This window comes from Mobula hypostoma, chromosome 6, assembly GCF_963921235.1.
Source record: "Mobula hypostoma chromosome 6, sMobHyp1.1, whole genome shotgun sequence".
In the NCBI taxonomy this organism is placed as follows: domain Eukaryota; kingdom Metazoa; phylum Chordata; class Chondrichthyes; order Myliobatiformes; family Myliobatidae; genus Mobula; species Mobula hypostoma.
In genome coordinates, this window is record NC_086102.1 from 81013696 (window position 1) to 81035378 (window position 21683).

Here is a 21683-nt window from a genome sequence, read left to right on the forward strand (position 1 = left end):
TTAAGTCCACTGAGTCCTTCAAGAGATTGTAAAATCTACTTCGTAAGGGAGGAGGGAGGGAGGGAGGGAACGTCAACCCAGACCATGCCTTACAAGGCGCAGATTGAAAGTCTGTGTGGGGCGCCACTCCTCGCACAGACACTAGAGGAATTTGGTTAAATGCCTTGTTCAAGGACACAAAGACGCTGCCACAGCTGAGGCTTGAACTAGCCACCTTCAGATCACTAGACGAACGCCTTAACCACTTGGCCATGTGCCCAATACTTCGTAAGGGTGGTTTAAAAGTACGTTACTTAAGGGGAAAATACAGACTTCAGATTGCGGTTGCGGTGACAGTAGTTCAAAAGAGATACAACAAGAAGTTTTGTGAGCAGTCTTAGAGACAAACTGGAGGTCATCAGATCTTTAAACCTTGCTCTTTGGAATAGCATTGGGAATCCAAATGAAGTACCACAAACTTTATTCAAATATAGTGAACTGAATTAAGCTCAAGCCCAGGAACCGTTCAAAGTGACTAAAGGTGGCAGAATAACAGCTCAATGCAGCAAGATAGCATCTTTTAAGAAAGTATAGGAAAATGAATAAATGGCAATCAGGTATTTCGCAGTATACTGATGGTGACAATTCATTTACTATGCAAAAAATCAACCACTGATCTAGCACTAGGTTATTAGGAAAATTCATTGAAGTACTCAAAAGTGGTGCAAGTCAAATGTTAAAGTAATCACAGCACCACATTTAGAGTCATTCAACACAGGAACCAACCCCGTGTTTATTAATCTGCTGCGCGTGCAGGAATTAAAAGCCATTGAAATCTATATCAATGATAAAAAACTATGGACTTTTGTTATTGCTTGGTGGCCAAAATCAAGACAGAACCTCAGATGCAATTAAACCATCAGTTTGTACAGATGCAACATGACTTCCAACACTTTACATTCTAGTGTCTTCGAAATGGTGAATTAAATATTTCAAAATGCATTTTGTCTGACTTTAGCCATCTCTGTTCATACAACTTCAACTTTTTCCTCCATAATTTCTGTACAACTCTGATCCACCTATTCAGGGTCTAAAGTAGACCTTCAACTTCCATTAATTCCCCAGAGTTTAATATTCCAGAGCTTTCCCCCACAGTTGCTTTATGAAATCCCTTTGCAACTTTCTCTGCCACTCTGATTGTATAAAAGAGACAACACCAGCATAATGTTATCATTTGAGACATTTCATTTTGAAATTGAGGTGCAAGTATCAGAAGCCAATATATAGCATTCTCAGCTGGAATTTTGTATTACAGATACATAGAAATGAGCTTAAATCCCAACACAGCCACTGGGGGTTTTAAATTCAAGTAAAAAATTATATCTTAAAATTAAAGTTAGTCTTAGTAATAGTAATTCTAGCTATCTGCATGTTAAGTGCCAAAAGCTCCACTGGAGAGGACCTCTGATTAGTCTGTGACTCTAACCAACAATGTGGTTGACTTTTAATTGTCTCTTCAGTTCAGGGATGGATAATACACATCAAAAATATTCACATTCCAATAACAGAAGTGCTGGAACTACAAATCAACTAAAAAGTTTGGATTAGAAAATGTAATTTTACTTTTGCTTTGGAACAAATCTTTGAAGAAATAGCTTCCCCAAAACAAGCTTAATGTTGAGTTCTTTTGCAATTATAAATCAGTCCTCAAAAACAAAATTCACAACTGAAATAAATTTATTCTCTGAAAACAAAAAAAATATTGCAGATGTTGGAAATCTCTATGCTCAAGAACTAGCCATTTCCTTAACTTTGGCTCTATTCCATCAATCATGTCCCATAACCTTACATATTACACACACAAAAGATTATCTGCTGCTTAAGTGCTACATTAAGATGGGTTTGTGCTATCCATATTTCATTTACTTCATCCATCCCTACCATACTGTTATTAATTAAAACAATTGGTTTTCTGTTCCAAGTTCTGATGTATGGTCCTGGACCCAAAACAGTAACTGCTTCCACATTCTATGGAGGCTGTCTGAACTGCTCTGCTAAACGTTTTCAGTATTTCCATATTTACTTCATGTTTGAAAACTTTTGAGCAAACTGGCCAAATACATTTTAGTGCAGAAAGACCAATATGGTCAAATTAAAAAGCTTACCATGAGAACACCAAAAGACCACCAGTCGGCACTTTGAGTGTGACCCCGACGGTTGACTACCTCTGGTGCCATGTACTCCACGGTACCACAGAACGAATAGGCTTTCTTCTCATGATCGATAGATTCTTTGCTCAACCCAAAATCTAAATGCAGAAGAACTTATTTTAGAGTTCATGCCATAACCTAGTATTGAAAACTTGTACAGTTTTGATATTTTTGAAACCAAATCAAAGAACGTGATGGGGGGGGGGGGGGTGGGTGGGTGGTAGGGTTAGAAAAGCCATTCGGTTGGATTTCCTGGAATTGCCATGTGACATTTAGCTGATACTTGCACTCTGCACTGGTTCAAAATCAGGATACAGAGGCCTCAAACTCAACTGGAGCCGCTACACTGCGTGATATATGTGGTCATAGGAAAAGCAGAGACAGTGGTCCATCTGGAGCATTTTCGGACTCATTAGCTATTTGGCATATTAACATCAAGGTGCAATATGTTAACTCCAACACTTGGCAAAGATGACAATTTGTTCAGGAATGAGCACAACGGAAGAGTAATCTAACATTTGATGGCTGCTTTTCCATTGGCGTCCAAGTTACTGATTTGAGTCTAAATTCCTAAGTTGCTCTACAAAGGTTCTATTCTTTAAGTTGATAATGAACAAACTGCATATTAACCCATTGAAGACAAGTAGTTATCAAACTGGAGGAAAATGCCACAAAGTTTAGCAGCATTACTTTGACAAAAGGATTACATTTGATGAGAATGGTTCTAACTTTCAGCATTTTAATCTAAATTTTTGTTTAGTCATACTATTCAATTTGGCTGTAATCATTAACTTAGGAACATTGAAAAATACACAGTGGCTACTTTATTAGGCACACCTGTACACTCACTTGTTAATGCAAATATTTAATCAGCCAATCATGCAGCAGCATTTCAAGGCATGAAAGCATGCAGATATGGTCAAGAGGTTCAGTTGCTGTTCAGACCAAACAACAAAATGGGGAAGATGTGATCCAAGTGACTTTGACTACGGAATGATTGTTGGTGCCAGACAGAGTGGTTTGAGTATCGCAGAAACTGCAGACCTCCTGAGATTTTCAAGCAAAACAGTCTAGAGTTATAGATAGATAAACATACTTTATTGATCCCAAGGGAAATTGGGTTTCGTTACAGTTACACCAACCAAGAATAGAATATAAATATAGCAATATAAAACCATAAATAATAATATGTAAATTATGTCAGATGGAAACATGTCTAGGACCAGCCTATTGGCTCAGAGTGTCTGACCCTCCAAGCGAGGAGTTGTAAAGTTTGATAGCCACAGGCAGGAATGACTTCCTTTCTTTTTAAATCTTTTTATTGAATTAGTACACAAAAAGTAAACCATATAAGCACTGATACACAGTTGCAATATAAATTTACAACAGATATTAATACAAAAAGAATTAGTACAGACAGTGCAGTTTAAATATAAAATAACCAAGTAATATAATAGTATACTAATTTTCAAACATGTCAATAAGAGGAAATAAAAACCCCAAAAAAACCCACCGTGCAACTAAACTAAAAAGCAAAGCAAAGCAATGGGCTAACTAGGTATCAAGTAGAGTTAAACAACTTAAAACAATCACATCCTCAAACCCAACCTCCATCAAAAACAGTTAAAAAGCAAGAAGGGAATGTAGATATGGCCAGAGAAAGAAAAAAAAGTTACATTAAGGAATGACTTCCTATGACGCTCAGTGTTGCATCTTGGTGGAATGAGTCTCTGGCTGAATGTACTCCTGTGCCCAACCAGTACATTATGCAGTGGATGGGAGACAGGGAATATTATGAATAGTATGATTCATACTATTAGATAGGGAATAGTATGTAAAACAAAAAAACATCCAATGGGTTACAATGCTGTGGACAAAAACGCCTTGTTATTGAAAGAGGTCAGACTGTTTCAAGGCGTTAGGAAGGCGACAGTAGCTCAAATAACCATGCGTTACAATAATGGTGTGCAGAACAGCATTCTTGAATGCACAACACTTGGAACTTTGAAATGATAGGCTGGAGCAATAGAAGACTACACCAGGTTCCACTCCTGTACCTAATAAAGTGGCTATTGAATGTACAAATTTAAAAATATATACTGTGTATACCCATGCTACGTCAATGTTGGTAACAAATTCATCATTACAGAATTCATAAATGGCAACCAATTTCACACATGGAATTTATTTAAAAAAGCAAAATCTATACAGAGAACTGAACTAATTTATTGCTTGTTTATTGGACAGCTAAATGGAATTGCCGTAAAAACTGAAAGCAATTTGATTAGTTACTCATACAATGATACTTTGTCAAACAATATCCATTTCTAGTTAATTAAAACAACTACCATTTCTCTTTTGCCTATTATTCAATCAGACTTCCCTTGCCCATGGACTACATACACTGAGGGGATTACTGTTGAAAGAAAAAAAACTAATGGAGAGCAACATTTCTCTACTGATTAAATGGGGAGAGAGGGAACCTCACAATATGGATTGTTTTCTAGCAATGCAACTATTTCGTAACCTGGAGGTACATTGCAAGGTTACTTGTAGGCAAATTACAAATGTTAATTTTAAGGATTTTCACATCATTTTTTGTAAAAGTATATTTACACTAATACAAGAAGATACCTGGGGGATAATATAGTTAGTCTGTTTCCCCCACATTTTAAATAATAAACATGTTGTTACAACTATTAGTCAACACCTCATAATGAAAGTACAGAAAATTGTCTGCTCTTTCCAGTGACCGAGAGATTTAAAAAAATCATTAAAACAAAATTACATGAGCTAGGCAAATATTATAAGGTGGCGAGAACACCACAAGGAGTCGTAATGTCTTCGCATAGAAACATAGAAAACCAACCCAAACATGTCCTTACCTTAGAACAACCTAGGGTTACCCATAGTCCCCTATTTTTCTGAGCTCCATGTACCTATCCAGGAGTCTCTTAAAAGACCCTATTGTTTCTGCCTCCACTGCCACCGCTGGCAGCCCATTCCACGCACTCACCACTCTCTGCATAAAAAAACTTACCCCTGACATCTGCTCTGTACCTACTTCCAAGCACCTTAAAACTGTGCCCTCTCATGCCAACCATTTCAGCCCTGGGAAAAAGCCTCTGACCATCCACACAATCAATGCCTCTCATCATCTTGTACACCTCTATAAGGTCACTTCTCATCCTCCATCGCTCCAAGGAGAAAAGGCCGAGTTCACTCAACCTATTCTCATAAGGCATGCTCCCTAATCCAGGCAACACCCTTGTAAATCTCCTCTGCAACCTTTCTATGGTTTCCATATCCTTCCTAAAGTGAGGTGAACAAAACTGAGCACAGTATTTCAAGTGGGGTCTGACCCGGGTCGTATATAGCTGCAACATTACCTCTCATCTCTTAAACTCAATCCCATGGTTGATGAAGGCCAATGCACCATATGCCTTCTTAACCACAAGAATCAACCTGCGCAACAGCTTTGAATGTCCTATGGACTCGGATCCCAAGACCCCTCTGATCCTCCACACTGCCAAGAGTCTTGCTATTAATGCTATATTCTGCTATCATATTCGACCAACCAAAATGAACCAGCTCACACTAATCTGGGTTGAACTCCATCTGCCTCTTCTCAGCCCAGTTTTGCATCCTATCAACATCCCTCTGTAACCTCTGGCAGCCCTCCACACTATCCACAACACCCTCAACCTTTTTGTCAACAGCAAAGTTACTAACCCATCCCTCCACTTCCTCATCCAGGTCATTTAAAAAAAAAATCAAAGAGTAGAGGTCCCACAACAAATTCCTGAGGTACACCACTGGTCACTGACCTCCATGCAGAATATGACACATCTACAACCACTCTTTGCCTTCTGTGGGCAAGCCAGTTCTGGATCCACGAAGTAATGTCTGCTTGGATCCCATGCCTCCTTACTTTCTCAATAAGCCTTGCATGGGGTATCTTGTCAAATGCCTTGCTGAAATCCATATACACTACATCTATGGCTCTACCTTCATCAATGTGTTTACTCACATCCTCAAAAAATTCACTCAAGCCTGCCTTTGACAAAGCCATGCTGACTATTCCCAATCATATTATGCCTCTCCAAATGTTCATAAATCCTGCCTCTCAGGATCTTCTCCATCAACTTGCCAACCACTGAGATAAGATTCACTGGTCTATCATTTCCTGGGCTATCTCTACTCCCTTTCTTGAATAAGGGAATAACATCCGCAACCCTCCAATCCTCCGGAACCTCTCCTGTCCCCATTGATGATGCAAAGATCATCGCCAGAGGCTCAGCAATCTCCTCCCTCGCTTCCCACAGTAGCCTGGGGTATATCCCGTCCAGTCCCAGTGACTTATCCAACTTGATGCCTTCCAAAAGCTCCAGCACATCCTCTTAATACCTACATGCTCAAGCTTTTCAGTCCGCTGCAAGTCATCCCTACAATCGCCAAGATCCTTTTCTGTAGTGAATACTGAAGCAAAGTATTCATTAAGTACCTCTGCTATCTCCTCTGGTTCCATACACACTTGATTGGTCCTATTCTCTCACGTCTTATCCTCTTGCTCTTCACGTCCTTGTAGAATGCCTTGGGATTTTCCTTAATCCTGTCTGCCAAGGCCTTCTCATGGCCCCTTCTGGCACTTCTAATTTCATTCTTAAGCTACTTCCTGCTAACCTTATAATCTGCTAGATCTTTATCATTACCTAGTTTTTTTGAACCTTTTGTAAGCTCTTCTTTTCTTCTTGACTAGATTTACAACAGCCTTTGTACACCACAGTTCTTGTACCCTACCATCCTTTCCCTGTCTCATTGGAATGTACCTATGCAGAACCCCATGCAAATGTCCCCTAAACATTTGCCACATTTCTTCTGTATGTTTCGCTGAGAACACCTGTTTCTAATTTATACTTCCAAGTTCCTGCCTGATAGCCTTATATTTCCCCTTACTCCAATTAAACGTTTCCCTAACTTGTCTGCTCCTATCCCCCTTGAATGCTATGGTAAAGGAGATAGAATTGTGATCACCATCTCCAAAATGCTCTCCCACTGAGAGACCTGACACCTGACTAGGTTCATTTCCTAATACCAGATCAAGTACAACCATGATAAATATAGCATATTATATCTTAGAATAAGCAATATTACTTTCATGGCACAAATACAGAAATGCTTCAAGATATGTATATACACACACACATATAATTGAGTTGTCAGGGGAAGCCAAAGCAGGGGCAAGAACTGGAGGGTGGAGGGAAATTGCATAGCCAGAACTGAGTTTTTTAGAATGGTCTAAAGGTGAAAGGTGGAAGGACTTAAAGACAATACTCCAGAAAATGCAACTAAATGCAGAGATACCAGCAGTAAGGTCCAACTTTTTTTTTTTTAAAAACACCTCTATGTCCCTGATACTTGTATCATTACCAGTGACTTCAACAAATTTTTTTTGTTATCTGTAACAATTCCATGTCCCCAATCACTCATAAACAACGAGGACAGTATGTTTTATGCTGTTACCAACTTATGATCTTTTCTAATGAGCAACAATCAGCAACACTAATGAAATTACTCACCCGTCAATTTAATATGGCCCTCTTCATCCAGCAAAATACTGAAAGGGAACAATTAAAGATAATTCCTTTAAATAATACAGCAAAGGTTCTTTTCAGGAAAAAGGAGAGGCAGAACTAATAACAATCAATCATGTGCAAAAAAGCTGCAGATCATACAGGGAAAAAAATGCCCAAAATAAACGACTTACTTTTCTGGCTTTAGATCTCTGTAGATAATTCCCAGACCATGAAGATGATCTAAAGCAAGTGCCAACTCTGCAAGGTAAAACTTAACATCCTCCTCAGTGAACATGACCTTGAGAACAGAAATACAGTAGAACATATTCAAGTAGGAGATACTTTGAAGGTACATAAAATGCAAGAAAAATATCTTTGGATAAACATCCAACAATTTTTAATCAATTTTACATAACCCTGTCCGTATGAAATGACGAATACTACCCTGATAAGAAAATCTCTACTCTAGACCAGGGGTTCCCAACCTGGGATCCATGGACCCTCTGTTTAATGGCAGAGATCCATAGCATAAAAAAGGCCGGGAACCCATGCTCTAGTTACAAGAGTATGCATTGAATCTTGAGTCCAAGAACACTATGTAAAACAATGTACCATACAGTCTGAGATGAAAAAGGAACCAGAATCAAGCTTGGGTGTGGAGTGGTTGAGGGGTTAGGGAGAGAATTGCAATTGATAGGAAGATTAAAGGGTTTTTTTTAAACTGAGATCTTTAAAGGAGAGTAGCAGCAAGGCAGAAAATTGTATAATGTACTGCCAAATAACTAAATATTTTGCAGTCAAAACTGAGATGGATATTGGGAGGTGCAAATCACAACACTATTGAAATTGAAGGGGATCATTAGAAACATGGGCTTGAATAATTTGATGAAGAGCTTTGGAAGAAATGAACAGAAAAGGAAATGACTTTCCAAATGTTTAAGTAGATGGGCAGAGAATGATGGCTTGTAAACCCAGGTACACAATAGGCTAATAAAAAATACTTTTTTCTCTCCATTATCGTAACAGGCTGAAAGGACATTTATTGACAAATCTTAGTTGTGAAATAACAGTTTAGAGATTTTCATAATCCAAAAATAAAAGCCTTAAGCTAATTAAAAAAATAGGATGGAAGAATAGAAACATATTCCTATGTGGAAGAAATAATTAGAAAAATGGTCAATAACACAAAAATGATACTCATTCAATTATGCCTTCTTGGTTATGTTTTGAGGCAGCCATTTAAGGCCATGCTTTACCAAAATTGCCCATCTCATCTTTTTAGTGAAAGAGGCAAAGAGTCAATTATAAAAAAGTACAGCAAAGAAACAGGCCACTTGGCCCATTTAGTTCATGCTAAACCATTTAAACTGCCTACTCCCATCGACCTGCACTGGGACCTCAGCCCTCAATACCCCTACCATCCGTGTTCCTATCCAAACTTCTCTCAAATGAAACCAAGCTCGCATGCAATCACTTGTGCTGGCAGCTTGTTCCTCACTCTCATGACCCGAGTGAAAAGGCTTCCCCTCATGTTCCTCAAACTTTTCACCTTTCACCCTTAACCCATGACCTCTGGTTGTAGCCCTATCCAACTTCAGTGGAAGAAGCCTGCTTGCAGTTACCCCATCTATACCCCTCAATTTTGTATACCTTTAACAAATCTCCTCTCAATCTTCTACATCTTAAGGAGTAAAGTCCTATACTATACAATCTTTCCTTATAATTCAGGTCCTCCATACCAGGCAACATTCTTGTAAATTTTCTCTATATTCTTTCAACCTTGTTAATATCTTTCCTGTAGGCAGACCAAAACTGCATACAATACTCCAAATTAGGCTTTGCCAATGTCCTATACAACTGAAACATAACACCCCATCTCCTGTACTCAATACTTTGATTTATGAAGGCTAACATGCAAAGAAAAATTGTTACAACCCTATCTACGTGTGATGCCACTTTCAACAATTTATGGACTAGTATTCCCAGATTTCTTTGTTCTACCATACCCCTCAGTGCCTTATCCTTAACTGTGTAAGACCTGCCCTGGTTGGTCCTACTGAAGTGCAACACCTCGCACTTGTCTGCATTAAATTCCATTTTTTAAAGCTTATTTTTCCAGCTGGTCCAGATCCCACTACAAGCCATGATAGCCTTCCTTGTTGCCCACTACAACCCCAATCTTGGTGTCCTCTGCAAATTTGCTGATCCAGTTAACCACATTATCATCCAGGTCGCTGAAATACATGACAAACAACAGACCCAGCACCGATCCCTTTGGCATTCTTCTAGTCACAGGCCTCGAGTCAGAGTAGCAACCATCTATTACCAATCTCTGGCTTCTCCCACAAAGCCAATGTCTAATCCAAATTACTACCACATCTTAACACCGAGTGACTGAACTTTTTTGACCAACCTTCCATGCGGGACCTTGTCAAATGCCTTACGAAAGGGGATAGGAAAAAAAGCTCGTCTACATAACCATTACCATAGACTTCTTACAGACTCTGCCATGTAACTTCACGGCAAAGAATCAAAATAGATCAAAAGTACAGTTACTTAGATAGTTACTGGAAAACTCTCTTGACCCCTATGGACAAATGAATTCTTCCAATGGATGTACTGGTCTTGTGGAATCCGAGAAGAGTGGTTACACTGAAATACAATTTAGCATCCCATCTGCAAGGCAACAGGTGGAGGGTGTGGCAGTCAATTCCAGAGTCTGGAGTCCAAGGAACACTGTCAGTGATTGAACAATTAAATACTCAGCTGACCGTAAGGATGGAAAAGATTTTAGATAAAACAGCCGATGGAGCGATTTGAAAACATATGAAAATAAAAAAAAACCTGCACAGTAAGTCAGCTCTGGCCAGAAGGTTCAGCATCCTTCTAGGATGGAAAGAGAAGAAAATTAAGAGTTCCTACACCTGATATTCAGGTGGGTTGGATGATGGGACGTCAGAAAGAGAAGTAATGAAGACTTGAAGTAGCAACGGTTGCATGAAGATAAGCTAAAAAAGGACAGTCATGTGATTTTTACACAGGTGAATGCCTAATGGCCTGGTTCATCACAGAGAGGTTTGGAAATTAAGCTTACAGCAGGAAATAAAAGATAATGTTGCTCAAATCTTCCAGTATTTACCTGAAGTATCTGCTCAGAATATAAATGCCAAATAGATTGACTAATCAGCAGAACTTGAATTGTTAAGTCTGGTGTGGTTGGAAGATGATGTAATATTTTTATATATCTTAGCAAAGAGGGGACATAGACACGCAAACAGCTAAGAATAGATCCTGGGGAAGTATAAAGGCACTCGCAGGATAGGGAAGTCTTTGCCGGCACTTCTTGGCCTTCAGAGAGATGGATAGACATAAATAGAACCAGGCAGGGGCTGCCTCTCTCATATAGATAGTTCAGGAATTGAAGAAAAGATGTTAACCATAACAAGACTGAATAAGAGTGACTGGGAGGTGTCAATTGCAATGATCAATGTCACATATATAATTTTGATGACAGCATTTCAGGACTTGCATAGGGACATCCAAATTTGTACAAAGGGGCAACGATATTTAGATTTCTACCGGTATTTCTGAGAAAAAGAATTTCAGGATGTATATTGTATACATTTCTGACATTAAATATACCTTTTGAACTCAGAGATTTACTCAAATGTCTTTCAAACAGGAGGCTGAGAGCTTCAGTTTTATACCCAAGTAGTCCCTATCTTTATTTCATTTTCAATAACTAGAAACAGAAATCTACAGCACAGAACAGGCCCTTCGGCCCACAACGTTGTACTGACCATGTAACCAATTCTAGAAACTGCCTAGAATTTCCTTACCGCATAGCCCCCTATTTTTCTAAGCTCCATGTACCTATCTAAGAGGCTCTTAAAAGACCTTATTGTATCCTCCTCTACCACCTTCGACGGAAGTGGATTGCACACACCCACCATTCTCTGTGCGACTCCAGTTCCCCTTACACAAGTGACATCAATGGATCTGGAGTTGAGAGGGTGAACAGCTTTAAGTTCCTCGGTATACACATCAGAGGGTCTCACATGGTTTGTACATACCGGCTGTGTGGTGAAAAAGGCACAACAGCGCCTTTTCACCTCAGATGATTGAAGAAGTTTGGTATGGACCCCCAAATCCTAAGAACTTTCTACAGGGGCACAATTGAGAGCATCCTGACTGGCTGCATCACTGCCTGGTAGGGGAACTGTACTTCCCTCAATCACAGGACTCTGCAGAGAGTGGTGCGGACAGCCCAGTGCATCTGTAGATGTGAACTTCCCACTATTCAGTACATTACAAAGACAGTATGTAAAAAGGGCCACTGGAAGGATCATTGGGGGCCCAAGTCATCCCCAACCACAAACTGTTCCAGCTGCTATCATCCGGGAAGCGGTACCGCAGCATAAAAGCCAGGACCAACAGGCTCCGGGACAGCTTCTTCCACCAGGCCATCAGACTGATTAATTTATGCTGATACAATTGTAGTTTTATGTTATATTGACTGTCCTGTTGCACATACTATAAGCTACTATAAATTGCACATTGCACATTTATACAGACGTAGAGCAAAGGTTTTTACTCATGTATATAAAGGATGTAAGAAATAAGGTCAATTCAATTCAATGAATAGCAACACACATCAAAGTTGCTGGTGAACGCAGCAGGCCAGGCAGCATCTATAGGAAGTACAGTCGACGTTTCAGGCCGAGACCCCTCAATTTTGTGAAGTCACCACCTGAAGTAATTTCTTATTGAAGCATGGGGAGAACCGTTGTCTATATTTCAAAGCAGAGCAAGACCACTGGTCTCTGTCTACTGCTACTTAGAAAAAAATGTACTGAACATCTGAAGTTCTTACCTCCTTGGACAGCCGTGTAAACAAATCACCTCCCCTGAGAAAATCCAACAGAAGGTAGAGCTTCCCTTCAGTCTGGAAAGCTTTGAAAAGATGTTAGTTTTATTATGGGCAAGATTTAAACACTAGCAGTGAAGAATTGAATTAATAAAGCATTGCTCACAACCTCATAATATCTCAAAGCCATAAAATTTTTCAAGTGCAGTCACAACTATGAAACAGGAAATGTGACAGGAAGGTATAATAAACAATAGACTGGACCTTGTAGCCAGTGATGAAAGCAAGTTGCTTACAATTTATTACTTTTATTGATACCCAAAGATTTTCAGATAGCTGATCAGCAAGTTATGGTAATGACGGTACCTATCTGGTAACACAGCCGCAAGACCTGGTAGTTTCTCAGCAAAATGACCAATAGAGAAAACTCAGGCTGAACAATCTTACTAAGAAACTAAATAAGGGACTGCAAGCTATACTTCAATAAAATCTTGGGATCAAAATGTGGCACTGGGGGATAAAAATGACTAAATATGAATTTTAATTCGGTACCCAACAATAATTAAAAATATAAATGCTGGAAATGTCACCAAGTTAGTTTTCAATGCCACAAGAATTTCATGAAAATAAAAGAAATACTTTCACATGAATAAACACAGCTGACCATTTTCATAACCATTTGCTGGTTATCCATGTGCAAATAGGGCACTTTTGCAGCCTTTATGGTTATGCCAGGTCTGTCAATGTGTCAAAGGAACGCACTGGACAGAAAACTTCCAAAGTTTGATGTTTCACAGTCCAAATACCAACTGAAATTTGTCTTGTGTTAGATTGCCTCAACATTAAAAATCCAAGCCAAAGATAGGATAACTCTTTAGATATTCTACTCAGCTGCAAATACCAAGAGAGCTGGGATACAGTTTACTTGTCACTTTTCTATACTCTCATAAGCCACATTTCATAGATCTGATTCTAGATAACCAAAGATTAGTCATAAAAATGGAAACCACCTTAACTTTTAAGTTCATTTTGAAAGATTTCAGAATGCAATTACTTTCAGCATCTAATGACAATTAGTCATTTGATTAATTAATTCCCAATATATTTCAAGAATATTGCAATTAGTGTAGTTTAAAGGACAAAAAAACTCACCATAGTGTAACTTGACAATAAATGGATGATTCACTTCAACCAAGATGTCACGTTCCATTTTAGTCCGAACACGATCTCTTACTATGATGAAAGTGTAAAGGAAGAGCTTCAATAAGCAAAGTTGCGAGGAGCAGCAAATGTTGTGCCATTGATATTAAAATATTTTGTTCACTAAATTAGTACTGATAGATTAATACTAAGCATGCAAAATTTGTAAAACGTACTTAAATATTAAGCTGTCTTTTCTAATGCTGATTGAATTACATTTTTTCCACTTGATGCATAGCATTTAAATGTTAGTCATATTTACATTGCAGAGATACACAAAGATCATGACTCAACTCAGTATTATCACGCTGTCAGGCAAGTGCTTCTAGGACTTAGACCCTATACTAATGATGATATTGCTTGTGAGACTTAAAGGGCAACTTGCATATGGAAACATTCCTATTATCTGTGGCCTCTGCTTTTCTGTATGAAAGGTCACAAATATCAAGAAAAATTAATGTTACGTTGATTGGGTTGCAGCTTCCTTGTTTATCCCTTCTCTTTCTTGAATAGTGACAGCTCTCCAATTCTCTGATGCCATCTCTATAGCCCAAAAAAGATCTTAAATGTTTGATCAATGCATGCTTATTTTAAATTTTAGATTTAATTCTATCCAGAGCAAATCAATTCATAATCCTTTGTAATGCCATTTATCCAGTAGTTTTGTACCATGAATTCTCATACAACAGGCAAATGTAAGAATATTAAATAATTCAAAAGTAAACACTAAATTGAATTTGGTACATCAGATTCCAATGCAATTCTGTTCATGGTCTTTCTCCCACCAGCCTACAGCACAATGCAACCCACCTTCAGTACCTCAAATGTGATTACAAGCTGCAGGTATTTTTGGGGGGAAAAAATGCAAAGCTCTAAACAATGTCTGTCTCAACATGACGACTTTTGTTTAACAGGCCCATCTTCCAACTAACTTCTCGTATTTTCCAGTGTCTTTAAAGTTATTAACAGAATCTTGCATATCTCAAGTTTCCTGTGTTTAACTTCCATTTCCTTTATCACTGAGAACATTGGCTTTGGATGCTCTCATTTGTGTCTGAATTATTACCTTTGGCCACGCAAAACTCTTGGAATGACTTTGCAATTAACCTGTAGCTAAGTCAATATATTTTATCATGCTCTTCATTCCTTCATTCATGTTCACAAGCTGCCTTATTTCTTGCGCAACATTTTTTGTTCCCTTCAATTGCAAAATGTCCTGTCAAAGCACACAGCAAAAGTCTGCAATTGTTTTGCTACACTATTTTAAAAGTGTGAAGTTGATTTTATATTTCCATCTCCGTACTGCTCTTGGTGGATCAGAAGTCAGTTCTACAAATTATTTAAGTGGCACAGTCAAATCCCAGCCAAACAAATAATTTTTTCATTGTATAGCGCTGCACAGGAAGCTGACTCAGGGCAGACACTGCAAAATCATTGGTTTATGTTTGCTGGACAGTTAAGTACAATATATCCCGTGAACACAGGCTGTGGGGATGTCATGCAAAGAATCAAGCCCTAACTAATGTAAAAATTTACTAAAATAAACTAGTCACATTCCTGGGATTTTAAGCATAGAAGTTCTGCAATTCACTTGTTAGCAATGCTTCAACTTTACTGGAAAACCTATACAACGTTTATTCAAAACAGGGGAGTGTGGGGGTAATCACATCAGAAAGTTTTGTTAAAGCATTATGAACAGGGTGGTGCTGTACAATAAGGTGATCCACTCTGAACATCAAACACTCAGAAGTCATATTTAAAGGAATGAAAAATCACCTTTTAATGTAGCTTTTTTAAGCACCTTCATAGCATAAAGATGCCCAGCATCACAACCTTGCGTCTTTCTAACCAGAAACACCTAATTGCAGAAAACAAACATAATTTAGAAAACATATTTACATAACAGCTTGAATGTAAAAACAGTTGAAGGCATAATTGGACAGAAGTTGCCACAAAGTCATCAACCAAAACCTGCTCAGAAAGGCATTTTTCAAGATGAAAAAGAGAGATGGGTTACTGAAGGGAAATAAAGCTCTTGGGACTACGAATTCTAAAGACACAGGACATTGGTGAGTGTCAGGGGTCAGGAAAAGCCACATCCAAAGTGGAATAATGAGAATAGCATAAGGTGTAAACCAAATAAAATTAAAGAGAGCCTATAGATGCTGGAAGTCTTAAGGAACAGAAAATGCTGGAAATATTCATTAGGTCTGGCTATATCTGCGGAAAGAGAAACAGAACTGAGAAGGAAACAAAAGTCTGTCCTATCCTCATGCTCCTTTGTCTGTTCATAAACTTTGGACAGATGGAGCCGGGCCTGGTGGGAGTAGGATATTGGAAAATTTCCCAATATTCATACTACTGAGCAATAGTCTATCCAAGAGGAATATGGGGTGCTGGGAGGGTGGGGAGAGGATCTCTCACAAGATGAAGCCAGGATATGGTGATAATATATAAACAAAGATATCTTAGCAATGAATGAGTGGAAGCAAACTAAAAAATGTAGGAGCTACAAGATAAAAAGCAGGGAAAATGCACAACAAGTTCTATTGGGCACACCCTCCACTCCAAGAAAACAAAAGGAAAAAATCAATAAACAAGCTGTCCACAATAAGGTGCTATCTGTGGAAGTGAACGCAAGTTCTCCACTGCTGGTCACTTTAATCCTCCACTCCACTCTTATTTTGACCCCATGGCTACAAACCAGCAGTGTAATGGTACATTCGCCACTTGTCTGAAGGAGTGAAATACAAAATGCTCAAAATCTCCTAAGGATTTGTCTTCTGAAGTGGACAAAGAAAAGTTTCCCAAAATATTCTAATGTTTCTGTCATTTGTAAAATATCAGAAGTTCCTGAGTTTTTAAATAAACATTTTCACCCTGAATAAGATGAAGTTTAATTGCCATGCAACTACAAACGAATATAGCCAAATGAAAAAGCATTCCTCTAGGACCAACAGTCACCCACAGCTCAATGCACATATAAACACGATGGCAGTAAAACATACAGTCACAAAAAGATAAAAAGCTCAAGTCCCTGAACATGGCCTATAGATTGATGGTGCTTGGGCTGTTGTCTGGGAGCCACATTTCTGCAAAAACAAGCATGCAGTAGTCCTCATCACGAGCTAGTGCAGCCACAGATCAATGCAATCCAGCTCCTCTTCAACTAGAAAGCAGCACTGACAGGATGTGACAGCCCCTCACCTAGTCCAGATACCCATCGCACAACACCACCTCCTCCCCTCTGTTGCTGCAAACTAAGACAGCATGTTTCTTTGGCATTGTTTAAAGCTTTCAGGTTTCATCGCAATTTCACTGTAATTTTACGAATGAGACAAAGCCACTTCAAACTGCAATCTCAAGCAGCAAGATACTTTGGACATCTCGGATATTATCGTGTCTTGTTTTCTCTGTAGCAAGCAGCCAAAGTTTTTAAAAAAATCACTTCAGCTGCTTTTCCCATTCCCACACCAACCATGGCCTTCTCCAGTGCCACGCTGCCCTTCAGCCACATACACATCCAACCTGGGTTGTTTCTTTGCTGATTCATCTTTCCTATTTCATTTCCCCACCTGGTTCTCTCTGCCCACTGCCCCAACCCCATAACATAAATCTCCTCTCCCACTCCCTTCCCCCCAAATATTTGGCTTAAACCTAACCCATTAATGTGCACTTTTTCCTTCCCCCACCCCCACAAATAAAATCTGGTTTATTCATCAGTTACTAGCCTCTGCCTCACTCCTCCCTCTAACTTCTATAGATTGGTCATCTTCCTGTACAGTCTCAGTCCAGTCTACCCAGATGCCACTCAAAACTAATGGAAGGACTCAGTTGGTCATTTTTTTTGTCCAATAATTTGTTTACTTTACTCTCTAAACAATTTCTGAACTCCTATTTTTTTCCACTGTAATGTTTGCTGACTTTCATTGAATCATCTCAACCTTATTTTCAGTTCTGCTGTTGCAGTACAGATGGAACATCTATACATCACTGCCTTATTAAACCCACAATTTTTAATCATTCAGAATTTCCTTCCACAGCAAGGTAGAAATGATATTTCTCCAGCTAAGGTAGGAGGTTGAATCCTGCTGAGGTTAAAGGCTTCTCTAACTGCTCACAGTAGCGTAACAGTTAGTGCGACCCTATTACAGCTTGGAACACTGGCGTTTGGAGTTCAACCCTGGTGTCCTCGGTAAGGTCCTCCCTGTGGAATGCCTGGGTTTACTCCGGGTGCTCCAGTTTCCTCACACAGTCCAAAGACGTACCAGCTAGTGGGTTAACTGGTCATTGTAAACTGCCCCGTGATTAGGCTGTGGATAAATTGGGGGTTGCTGAGTGGCACGGCTAGTAAGACCTATCACACACACGCTGTGTCTTTAATTTTTTTTGCATGAGCTTTTACAAAACTCATTTGTAGAGTGTGGTTATTTTAAGATTAGAATTACTGCCAAACAAGCATATAATTTGAGAATAAATTACACGTGATAAAACTGACCAAAAATAATACTAATGAGTTGTAAGACTTCAGAGATGCTATCACTATTATAAACATGTTAGAGCTAGATCAGCACAAAGTCATGCACAAGACTCTCAAACAAGAGAAAATCTGCAGTTACTGGAAATCCAAGCCACACACACAAAATGCTGGAGGAACTCAGCAAGCCGAGCAGTATCTATGGAAAAGAGTACAGTTGACGTTTTGGGTCAAGACCCTTCAGCAGGACTTGTTTGTTCATTCATCCAACATCCAATGTCAAAATCACTGTTAAAGACAGCATTACACATCCAAACAACTTGTGGCACCCTTGAAAGTCCAGCTTCAGCGATGCATAATCTTCAGTGAAATGTCACTTGAAAACATTTTTTTTTAAACTGTTTAATACCAGATCATGCACAGCTCAAACAGAAGCAGTAAAACCAAAATTCAGATAAATTAATGTATCAACATTTCAAGCAATTAATTTGTCTTTTATGCTCATTTTAACTTCTGGGTGCCATTTTTCATCAATAAAGCTTTCTCTTCATTACCCAATCATTCAAATTGCATTCTTTGTTTAGGCTTTCACAATTTGGAGTCTTTAACAGAAAATACTTTAATGATTTCTCAGCTAACAACTCAAGCCATGTTTGGTGCATATGTGTTTTATTCACCACATTTCTCCACAAACTCAAAATATTTGAAAAAATCAGTTTATTCTCCAAAATTTCCTTAACTTATGTTGAATTAAGGGCGAAAATATTAAAAATCAAAGCTTTGTCGAATATCTAATGAAAGGTGGAATTATCTACTGCTTCACTTCTCTAACTTCAAGCCCAAGTTCAACTCCCCACAAGACACTACTAAACATTAAACCTGCAGTTTTTACTTGTTAGGCAAATACTTGTTAGCTGTCCAAATGATGATCTCTCAACAGAGAATCTCGAGAGCTAACTCAGCAGCGTTTCAGCAGACAGTACATGTGCAAAAAAAAACAACTTCAGTAACCCAACTTCAATTTTGAACCCAACTTCAATTTTGACCCCCACTGCTGTCTGCAGAATTTGCAAGTTCCCCATGACTGGATGCGTTTCCCCTGCCTGCTCTGGTCTTCCCTTATCCAAAGGGCATGTTGGTAGGTTAATCAGCAACAGCAAATTGACAATATTATAGCTTCATGTCAGATGAATTCACTGTGGGGAGGGGGTGGTATTAATGGACTTTTATGAAAGACTGGCAATGACAAAAATTATTAATTTATTAATAATAGGGCAAACCGTCTTCTCTGTTGAGAATACAATTATCAAATATTGAAAGAATCACAGAAAATTGAATGCTGTATAAACAAGAAAATTTAGAGAGATGATTCCACATCTTTAAAAATATTATTTGTACATTAAATATTTTCAGGCTAATTTTAATTCCTTTACCTTTCCAAAAGATCCTTGCCCCAGAACTTTAAGTATCTCAAACTGTGAAGGGTCCGCCTTTTCACAGCCTTCTTTAACAAGGCACGTAATTGGTATCTCCTGCTCATTTTCTTCATCTTGCTAGAAGGGATGAAACACAAACATTCAGTTGTATCCAAGATTTATTCATCAAGTGAGTGACATAACTGAAGTTACATTGATGCAAATAATTGACAGGGTAATATTTAAAACAGTAGCAATGTCCTTAAACAAGAATTTAGGTCAATTTTATTTTGAGATATGCATTCCAATTGTCTCTATGAAGGAAACACCCTGGAAGCAGATACTGTTGACTATCTATATTAATAATCATTACCCACTTATGCAATTAACTCCTTAAGTAATAAATGTTGGCATTTCTGGCAATGCCCACAACTTCTAAATTATTTTAGTGTCCTGGGTTATGTTAAAATGCCGAAGTTTACATTAAGATTTACCCACTCTGCTGATGCACTGGGCAAAGACCTTTAATGCCTGTAGGATGGCATCCATCATTAAAGACTCTCACTATATGTCCTCTTGCCATACTACCAGAGAGGAGCTACAAAAGCAGAAGCAGTTTATTCCTTTGCCAAATTTCTGAACGGTCCATGAACACACCTCGCTATTTGTCCTTTGCACTATTTTATACTGTAACTTATCTCTTCCACTGTACTGCTGCCACAAAATAAATTTCATGACACATGCAAGTGATAATAAATTTGATTCTGAGATTTTGCTCTCAACGTAAAGCTATATTCCAAAGAACAAAAATGGCAAAAGAGCTTGGAATCAAAGAGTATGGCTTTAAATAATTCACAAAAGACAAACAATTTATAACTTTTACAACTTCATTTAGATATAAAGCATAGTAACAGGCCCTTCCAGCTGAATGAAGCTGTGCCACCTAGTTACATCTATGTAACCCAGCGGTCCCCAACCACCGGGCCGCAAAGCATGTGCTACCGGGCCGCGAGGAAACGATATGATTTGGCGATATGACTCAGCTGCACCTTTCCTCATTCCCTGTCATGCACTATTGAGCTTGAACGCATGTGAGGTCATACGCACGCGTCATCCATGTCAGTGCTGGGAAGGAGATCAACTCCTCGAGCTTGCAAATGACGGCCAGCTGAGAAGTATGTTTGACATAACATCTCTGTCGGCATTCTGGATCAAAGTCAAGGCTAAATATCCTGAGATAGCCACGAAAGCACTGAAAACGTTGCTTTCATTTCCAACATTTTTCTGCGAAGCCAAGTTTTCTGCATTGAATGCAGCGAAAACTAAATTGCGGAATAGACTGGACATAAGCAACCCCCTTCGAGAATCGCTGTCTCCCATCACCCCTCGATAGGACCGTCTTGTTGCAGGGAAACAAGCCCAGGGCTGCCACTGATTCAGCGATATTGGTGTGTTGCAATGATTTTATATGTTCATATGGAGAAAATATGTGCTGTGTGTTTAATATCCAAACGTTACTTAAAATGTTAAGATCCTATTGACTTACTTAAATAACCATATAATAATTACAGCACGGAAACAGGCCATCTCTGCCCTTCTAGTCCGTGCTGAACGCTACTCTCACCTAGTCCCACCGACCTGCACTCAGCCCATAAGCTTCCATTCCTTCCCTGTCAATATACCTATCCAATTTTTCTTTAAATGATAAAAGCGAACCTGCTTCTGCCACTTTTACTGGAAGTTCGTTCAACACTTACTTGAAGCTCCCCTGTCCTCCCCGATAATTGACTTATCACTATATTCATGCGTGGAAAATATGCGCTGTGTTTAATATTAAATTCGTTAGATAAACCCTTTTAGAAACTTTATTGAGTGTATTAGCCACCTATCACCTATATTTCGGTCGTGATTAACACACGCCCCCCCCCCCGCTCGAACAGAATCGCCGAAAACGATTTG

The 21683-nt window shown here is 38.9% G+C and overlaps 1 protein-coding gene across 4 annotated transcripts in view; it reads right to left on the minus strand.

The window, feature by feature from the left end:
• The window catches only part of LOC134348140 (ribosomal protein S6 kinase alpha-3), a 136599-nt gene that overhangs the window by 54002 nt on the left and 60914 nt on the right, over positions 1-21683 (minus strand). For all 4 annotated transcript variants that reach the window (XM_063051082.1, XM_063051081.1, XM_063051080.1 and 1 more), the window contains 7 exons: positions 19743-19862; positions 15609-15690; positions 13785-13865; positions 12639-12718; positions 7957-8063; positions 7769-7806; positions 2145-2287 (listed from right to left, as the gene is read on the minus strand). In XM_063051082.1, coding sequence (XP_062907152.1) covers positions 2145-2287; positions 7769-7806; positions 7957-8063; positions 12639-12718; positions 13785-13865; positions 15609-15690; positions 19743-19862 — 651 coding nt within the window. The remainder of the gene's footprint in view (positions 1-2144; positions 2288-7768; positions 7807-7956; positions 8064-12638; positions 12719-13784; positions 13866-15608; positions 15691-19742; positions 19863-21683) is intronic.